General features: G+C 38.0%; 1 protein-coding gene across 1 annotated transcript in view; it reads right to left on the bottom strand.

Annotated features, from left to right (window-relative positions):
• The window catches only part of LOC105625753 (semaphorin-2A), a 51,719-nt gene that overhangs the window by 3,660 nt on the left and 38,652 nt on the right, over positions 1-9,407 (bottom strand). The window contains exons 6-10 of the mRNA XM_012207073.1: positions 7,662-7,932; positions 3,196-3,426; positions 2,272-2,685; positions 1,888-2,164; positions 1,002-1,449 (exon numbers count right to left, since the gene is read on the bottom strand). Coding sequence (XP_012062463.1) covers positions 1,002-1,449; positions 1,888-2,164; positions 2,272-2,685; positions 3,196-3,426; positions 7,662-7,932 — 1,641 coding nt within the window. The remainder of the gene's footprint in view (positions 1-1,001; positions 1,450-1,887; positions 2,165-2,271; positions 2,686-3,195; positions 3,427-7,661; positions 7,933-9,407) is intronic.

Below are 9,407 nucleotides of genomic sequence, written 5' to 3'. Positions count from 1 at the left end.
ATCTGTTCATTCATTTTGTTTTGAAATAAATGCATTTTTGAACGGATCGAACTAATTTGTACTCCCAATAATATGAAAAAAAAATGCAATTTTCTAATGCATTCCATTTGACCCCTTCAACTAGCCCCAGGACCGGGACTAATTCGACTAAAATTATTAAAATAAAAATTAACGTATTTGAAACTACATCTTTGGCTACATATTAATAAAACTTTTATAAAAATATATTTTAAACATAAAAATTCGCTTCATAGAACAAAAAATGCTTCTTTTTGCAAAATTTGTTCATTTCGTGCAAAAACATGTTGAATGAGCCTAGTTTGCGAGATTGGACATGAGAGAACTAAATTTATAACATTTATCACTGAGGAAAATTTCTTTAAAGGAATAAAATTTTGAGTAAGTATTATAAGAGTTGTCACAAATGAGTTATACAGTTCCATGCTGTGGTTAGTCTACTATTTCCATATATACGCGCGCGCGCGCACGCACGCACGCACTCGTTCATTTTTAAAAAATATTATATTATACAATAATAAAGACACATAAACAAAAAAAAATCTGTTGAACTTTATTAGTAAGAACTATACTTAGTCTCTAAATAGAAATCAAATATCTCAGATAATCGTATATGATTGTAAAACAAAAACTTCAAAAATAAAAATATTTATTTAGGTGTACGAGTTTTTAAAATTGTAGTATAATTTCTATCATGTATTCGCAACAAGATGTTACAGCAGACTTAGTCAGCGTCAATCGCTGCTGCATGCTTAGATGCGTTTTGTTTTTAATGTAGTTTCTACCCCGATTATTCTACTTCTATAGTCAACTGACTCCGGTCTCCCCTATATATATATCTATATAAATATAAATATAAAACAGACGGTGATATGAATATCTGAGATATACGGCAACGTCATTTCGCTTCCGCTATCTGAAGAAATAATGTCTATCGACATTATACCGATTGATCCGAGGAAGAGTAAGATGAATCGACTTACCGCTTGCTTCCTTTCCCAGCTCTTCATCGCCGACTTGTACTTCTCGAACTCGTGACACCAGTCGGAATAAATCTTCTGGTAGTCGTTGGACTTGGCAGGCGCCGAACATCTGTGCGCGTCCACAGTAATGTTGTACGAACATAGGAGAGCACCGCCGAGCCAACAGTCGTATCTGCCGGCGTCCTGCTCGTTCACGCCGACGATTACCAGACCCTTCTCCGAGGTCTCGATGAATTTGTCGCCGCCGGCACCATACTTGTACGCGATCTGATACCTTCCCTTCTCTTTGCTGTAATGGTACCACCGCACTTCTTGGTTCGCCAGGACCTCCGGCATCTTCACGAAGCAACCCAGATGCACCGACTGGCCCCATGTGACAACTAGTTTCCGTTTGCCGACGCTGCTGTCGCAAACGTCTGCCGTGGTGTTCGACACGTCTTGAAGAAGACTGCGTGAAAAAAATTAATTAGAAGTCACGATTATACACGCAATAATTCTGTCGCGAGCATGTAATCTCGAACACTCACGTTGCCGTTGATTTTATTCCGAAATATTTCGAAATTGAATTTTGATTCGTCAGCTGCAATTTTCTTTTTTCCTTTATTTTATTTTATTTTTTTATTTTTGTAAAAGTATTTCATTTCACCGGACGGAAATGAATCTGCGGTAACTGAAATATACGATGCGTAAAATCGGCGCGAATATTTCTGCTCCGAAATCTGCGTACCGTAATCAAACGAGCAAATTATGACGAAAATTGAATGTGTTTTATTCTTTTTTTTTTATAATACGTGTGCATCTTGCGTAAAATTAAAGATTATAAATTGCACTCCGCGTGTGTACTCGCAATTTATTTTACGATCATGTTTACGGAGAATGCACTTACCCTGGTTCGTAAGGTTTACACGTGTTTGAGTCTTTATCCCATCCACAGTAAGGATCATGGACGCACCGCAAGCAGTTGTCGTATCGTCGAGTGCACATTACCAAATCGATCTGCTTTATCCGATGATCCGATGCCACGTAGAGAGCCTTATGTTCTTTCGAGATCTCCATCGCCTGTATCGGCTCGCCAGGCGTGACATCGAAAACATCCAACAAGATCGACTGAGATTCGCCATTACTGTCGATCCACTGTACAACCTTGTGAACGCGGCCATCACCTATAACATGCGATAAGAGACACGTGCTCACGCATTTTTATCGGAGAACAATAAGTTATCAGATCGCGTTTCTATTCATCTTGACAGATATTCGATAGTTTGCTTACTAGAGCCAGCGTAGTAGACGGTATAATCCAAATCGATGCCCACGAAGTCGATGCGCAGCTTATCGACGACCAATCGCGTGAGCATGACGTCCCGCTTGTAGAAGACTGGTTTCTCGTTTTCATGTGAAATCGCGGAGTCCATCAGTGGATGGGATCTTATGAAATTCAGGACGGTGTCCGGCAACGTCTCTGTGTCGTTAACACATTGGCCCGGGCGCGGTTCCGGAACCTTGTTGGACAAGACTGGTAGCCACGCGCTACTGCTAGTTGCTTGCTCTTTGAACTTTCCCCGGAAAGCCTCTTGGATGGCGTCAATGTGGAAGGAACATATCGCAGAACCCATTAACCCGTTCGTCGATGTGGTAAAGGTACCATAGAAATGCGTATCGTCACCCGGCACCTTATAAATGCTCTCTGAGCAAGAATGCAATAATATAATTATATGTCGCCAAAATATATGTGTCAGAATGTGAACATAATAAAAATAAAGATTTTGTAATATCAGATATCATTTCGATTAGACATTTTTATCATAACATTTTTTATATAAGAGAAAAATAATTATAAATATCTTTAATTCTCTGCCGGGAAAAAATTGGGATTTTTAAACCATCATCAATATTTTTGATTGTGAATTTTGATAGATAAATTTAAATCTGTAAAAAAATAAAAATGCAGTCCGAATTCTAATATATCAGAATTTTTAGATAATCCGGAACAATAAAAAATTTGCTCTGTTTTTCAAAAATCTCCTATTGTGCTGACGGAAGAATTAAAATTCATGTTGCCGGCGGAGGGTTAAAAGCACTAAATTCTAAGTGTGTAAAAACATAGAAAGGAAAGTGTAATTTATACTATAAAAAATATGTCATACAAAGCAAAAATATAGGTATCATATTATACAACATATATGTCGATACTCACGTATTTCGTTGAAATAAAACGGGAACTCGCCGGGTATCGAGCAATTCAATCTGGCCTTGAGGTATGTGGCCCAATTCTGCGAGAGTATATTTTTACCGCCAGTGTCCCTCTTGCAAACTCTCGCCACGCGGGAATACACACTTTTACCGCAGTTTATGTATTCGACCGCGGTCTCGCGGAAAAAGAAGAACACGTGGCTGCCAATGTCGAACGAGCCCACAAAGTTCGGTTCTACAAAGAGAGATAAAGAGGCGTGATATTATCTGAGCATTAATCCTCTGATATTTTCGAGCGCTTTGAAATCTGTTCCTTGCAATTCTATGTACGTTTCCTCGCTGAGACGATATTTCGCAGTTGCAAAACTGTTCAACCAGAATATTCTGGCGAGTTTATATGGTCGCATAATCTAGCCGTTAGCGCGTCTACCTCATTCTACAGCAAAATAACTGCATCTAGAGCAGATAATTCGCGTAGATTCTCCGCAATAAGCGCGCACAATAATAATCGCGAATCGAGTATTCGCCGCGGGTGGTACACGAGAAGATGTCCTTGCTCGTTCTATGCGTAAAAACTTTCATCGCCGGGACTATTCCAGCTCCGTTCAAATGCGGACAATAATCTCCTCCGAATTCCGTTTAACTGCAGGCAGTTCGTAGGCAATGGTATTATTTTGTGCCTGTTTCAAGAACAAGCGAAGGGAAGATAGAGTAAAAAAACGAAATTATATAGCAGAGTTTAGAAATAATGCACTTTAATTGCGTCCTTTGAAAACGTTTCATGGAAAATAATTTGAATTCAGTGAAAAAATGATTTTGCAATCTCGTGTTATTTGTTAAATTAATTTATAATAAATTTTTTTCGACGAAATTCATTTCGTCAAATATATAAATAACTAAAATTAAATCGCAATTCATCAACATCCAGCTTGAAAAGCTACACAGCGTAAGAAGTGCCATTAAAGCGGCTTTATTGAATTTCGCATAGTAGAATTATAAGAATTTATTATTATTTTTGGATAAATTACGCGAAGAAATAACATTGTTAAATTCGTATTGTCAAATTATACCTACCTAATTGAATTTTAATTATTTCTAAAATTATTTCTAATGTCTAAAAGTTGTTATTGTTCCTATTCAATATGTTGTTAATTTAATTAAAACAATTTAACTCAAGAAATATATTAAATTCAAATTAAATTTAACTTATTATTTAAATGTTATATGTAATATGGATTGTTTTTAAAACTCGATTCTTTATTTTAAAAGCGACAGAAATGGATTGATTTACATTTTGGCATATCAGGAAATTAAAAAATAACAAAATATTATTTAACTCGAGAAACTGAGTTACTATTTGTTCCTTTAATATCTAACAATTAATTTTTCAACGATTTAGTGTTTCCGTAGCTGGGAATGAATGTTTTCGAGATATCGGTTAAGAAATATTACACGTAATTAACACACAAATACATCTAGTTGGAAATAATTTACTACAAATCAACTTCAACCTGTTTTCAATCAACGATTTTCGTGTATCTGTGGTTTGGCTACGAACTAGATTCAGGTCCGATATGTGTCATGGCATAAATCGCAAATATTTGCGTTATTCGTAGCTCGATGCAAGGGTTGCGGTTTAATCTTGGTGTAATTGCTTGTTGTACCGAGGAAACTGATTTATTCTACACAACGATAAAGTTGGAGTTGGGTGACGCGAGAAAATGGCGAAGAAAATCGAATTTTTCCACGTTTGAATCGCGTCAACGTCGCCAGAATCGAGCCGGGCCTTTCTTGTCGATTTTACATTATGATGTGACGGCGCTCGGCTGGAGGCCGCCGCAATCTCTCTCACGGTTCAGCGATTAAATCGATTGTCTGATGCTTCGACGGCGGAAGTTTGATATATTGGGGCGGTACAAACCCGTGTAGATAGACAAAGACGAGCGAAGAGAGAAATAATTTACGAAGAGGAGACGTGGAAGCATCTCGTAGCAAGATGACTTTTGATTGTGTACCCCGACATTGTTGACGAGTAACATACGACGGAGTTCGCGAACACTGAAAGTGTTCGCTTATACTTAAAAAAGAGCATCTCATTACATCGCGACAAAGTGATGTACTTTCACATTTTAAATGCAACGGATATTCGAAAGGAAGAACGGTTAATGTTCCAGCAACATTCCGCACGCGCAAGGATCCGTGAAAGTAAACGCTCGTCAGCTAGTTATTCAAAGCTTGTTAAGTCCACTGCGTTTTACTCCCTATTTTTCTTCGTCTCCCTTTCCGTCTGCGATTTACCCTCCCGGAGCCGGTTTTCCTTATCATGACCTCGCACCACGAACCGCATCAGTCTTCATTGCGTCTTGCCGCCAAGTAAACCGAAGAAGCGAGAAAGAGAGACTATGAGCGAAGAAGGAAAGTCGATGAGGAGGAAGGGTCGAGAGTCGCGAAGATTATACGAGAAGCGCGCGTGGAGCCCATCCGTCTCTTCCGGGACTCTTGTCTGCTTTTAATCAACGCCTCTGTTAATAGACAAACTCGATGCGGAGAATGGTCCTTGATGGCGCTCAGTAGTCTTGCTTGTAGGGTCTAAATGGAGGTGGCAGCTTGAGGAGGCGGAGGAATAGACAGAGAAAGAGAGGCAAGGAAAAAGAGAGAGAGAGAGAGAGAGAGAGAGAGAGAATAGCGAAAGGGCTGCCGGTTCGAAATTAAACGACGAAACAAATAGCTAATCATGCATCCCGCGGGAGGGCGCGAAGGATACAAAGTGGGACAAAGTCGTCCAACCATTCCCTCCGGCTTTTGCCGCTTCGATACCGCGACCTTCCTTTCTTGCGACGAAGGTTGAAGGAGTGGGCTCGAGTGGTGGCACGCTTCGACAGGGTGAGGAAAAGCGGAAGCAGCCCCCTCGAGAAATACAAAGCAGCCACCTAACCTTCTTGCGCCATTATTACGGTCCGATATGTCGCGCATGAACGCTCGCCGCAAAAGAATTGTTAAAATTAATTTTTGGAAAGTTAAAATTAATTTTTATCCGGACAACTTATTTTCTCGCCAACCAAAAAAAAAGTAATTTTTATAATAATTAATAAATAAAAAATATTTATTTAACAAGAACTTACATAGATATTTCGTTTGCATTTGACTTGATGAACTAACGAACGACTAATATTCAATGGGAAATGTAAACTATTTGTGGAACAAGACTTTCTTGACAATCATTTCAAAATGTAGACAGTCAAAGGATAGAACAGGATTTCGATATTAAACGATCGTATAACTAAATTTCGTATAACTAAAATTTCGACGTATTCCTCGTGTCCCGTCACGACCGACGAACCTAACGAATCGGATTCTATTTACACTTGATCATCGCAAATCAGCGCGCTCTACACCCCTACCTCCCGCGAGTTACGCTATTAAATTCCATGTCGGATTGTGTGTCTATATTCGACGCACGTCCTAATCTACATTTTCCAATTTCCTTGCCGGGCCGCTTTTGCCGCGCCTCTCACGTTCCGCGCTCCGATAACGAAAAATCGAGAGGATCGCAATAATCCCGGCCGACGAATCAGAGAGCCGGTAAAACTGATTAAAGCTCAGGCTTCCGAACTACGCGGGACGAGGTAAAGCGGGAGAGAGCGGTTTCCGGCGGACGGACGAGAAAACTTTAACTTCTTCAGTCGGCTCGCTTTCTCTCCTTTTTCTCGAAAAAGGAGAGGGTACTTTCGTCGAGAACGCAGCGTTTAGGATGAGGAAGATCGCGTCGGGGTGTTATTTTATTACCCCGTTTGTAGAGAAAGAGAGAAAGATCCGGCACTCTCTCTAACCGGTCCGATAGCGAACCTAGCGCCGAACATCGCCCTCCAAACTCCTATAATTCCACTTCTAACCCACCCCTGCCGTCGTTCCCCTTTTCTGCGCGAGAACCTCCTCGTCAGCGAGGAAGGCAGTAGTACCCTTGGAAAATAGGCGGGGCAGTTTATTCGCATCCATTTGAACCCGAAGCGTGTTCCCGGCTGACGGGGTTCTACTTCAAAGCTCCCTGTCTATTTCCTAAGCAGCACACCCTTCCTGCATGGTTTCTTCAGGAAGACCTGCTTTGGTTTTTAGCCGATCAAGAACGACCCCTTCTTTCTATTAATACTATGCGCTCTAAGCCTAATGGAAATTTCATTGTTCCCTCGACACGCCGTAATTATCTTCCAGTAAAGGTTTCTCTATGAAATGCGGAGATTTAAGTATATTTGATAATGATGGACGATACTGATCGATGTCTATACGTAGAAGAAACGTAATTATAGAAAATATGCTTCCAAAAGATACTATCACATCAAAGATTCGAACACGTCAAATATTATAAAATCATTGAATATAATTTTCGATTCAATAAAAGAATATAGATATTCTATTAAGTTTAATTATTATAAGCTCTTGGCTAATGATATCGTTTGTAAAAAGAGTACTCACTATCGAGCCACTTGGAGTCGTACTTGAGTGTCCTCTTGAAGCTATACGTCTTACGACCGGTAGTCAGATTGTAGAGATCCGTGCGGAAGATTACAGTATCGGCTTTGGTGAACTCGGCGTTCGTGCCGGAATAAAGAGCTGGCAGGTCTCCGGGATTGCCCTTCTCGACCCAGACTGCCGTCGAATTGTCCGCAGGGTCATAAGGACACTTCGCGATACCCATTCCTACTCCCGGGACAAACTCGTGGCGCGGTAAGTGAGTCAGATTGCTCTGGAAAGAACATTATTTGGGGGACATGGTCAGATAGGCACAGATGATAAGATGTTATAGAAACAAAAGGGGTGAGTTAAAAGGCACAAATCTTACAGAAGGTAATAAAATTATAAAACCAACTTGATTAACCTTTAAATAAATAGATATTTAAAATGCAAATTGATAGATAGAATGCTCATAATACTCCTAAAAAGATTATAACTTTATAATTTTTTTTACTAGTTTTTTTACTTTTATGTCAAATTTATATTATTACACTTTTATAAGATAACAAAATGTAAAAATATAAAGATTTTAAGACTTTTGGACCCTAAGCAGTGCTTTTCATTTTTCTTTTTCAAAACGAGATTTTAAAGAAAATTATATCTGGAATGCTATAGCCATCTCATCTATTCACTTAAAGGTTCCATTTAAAAAAAATATCAATTTCAAGCTGATTAATAAATTCGTAGATAAAAAAAATAACAAAAGAAATAATTTTAAAGCATGTTGTTTAATAAATTTATGATATTTTAATATATAGAGGAAAGTCCCCTATTGTGAGATAAGCGCCTAATATCAGATAGTGGCGTTTCTACTAAATTAATAAATGCTATCTATTGGTTCCATGAATTTATATCTTAAAAACTATTTAGTAGAAAATTCATTATTAGATCATGCCTTTAGTCATAGAAACAAGATTTTAGAATTTGGATCTCTTCAAGTTTCATTGAGATGAACATTTAAATCTTGTTTATTATTTAATAAATAAATTTTTTTTATAAATAAATTATTTGGCAATAAATTCTTCATGTAGTGATACAGTAAAGTCGTACTAATAGAAAAATACGGGATATGTTGAATTGTTTAATTACAGAAATTAGATTTGATGATCGTAAAACCACAAGGCATGGAAATCGTAATATAATATGAGATATTCAGAATATTTCTAATATAAAATAATCCATGCTCTTATGTTGTAATGAAAATCGTTGCTAAAGTATAAATATTATTAGTATAAATATTATTGTACAATAAAAAAGACAACCGGAATGAATGTCGAGTGCCTATATCTACGATGCTTGATTCCAACTAACTGAGAACGAGTTCTGGGTATAATCTATCGCATGCTCATTTTTTACACTGTGTTTGTTTGTATTTTAGAAACATTAAATAAGGTTTTCTAGTCGCAATACTGATATATTATACTTTGTTTTACTATCGATTTCTCGGGACATCTCATATTAGGAGCACAATTTTTTGACTTTACGATTTGCTCATTTTTTATATTTCTTTAATTTCCAAAAAAAATTTGAATTAAATTTTATGTAACATGCATTATCTTAAAGCTTATTAAATTCTCTTCAAAATTATTATTATTTTTTCAAATTCTTTTTAGACTTCTAGCATTTCCAAAATAAACTCGGTATCTTATAATAGGGGCCTTTCCTCTACACACACACAAAACACACACGCACACGCACGCACACGCA

This window comes from Atta cephalotes, assembly GCF_000143395.1.
Source record: "Atta cephalotes unplaced genomic scaffold scaffold00003, whole genome shotgun sequence".
NCBI lineage: Eukaryota > Metazoa > Arthropoda > Insecta > Hymenoptera > Formicidae > Atta > Atta cephalotes.
The sequence above is the reverse complement of the archived record's forward strand: the minus strand, read 5'-3'. Positions and strand labels throughout refer to the sequence as shown.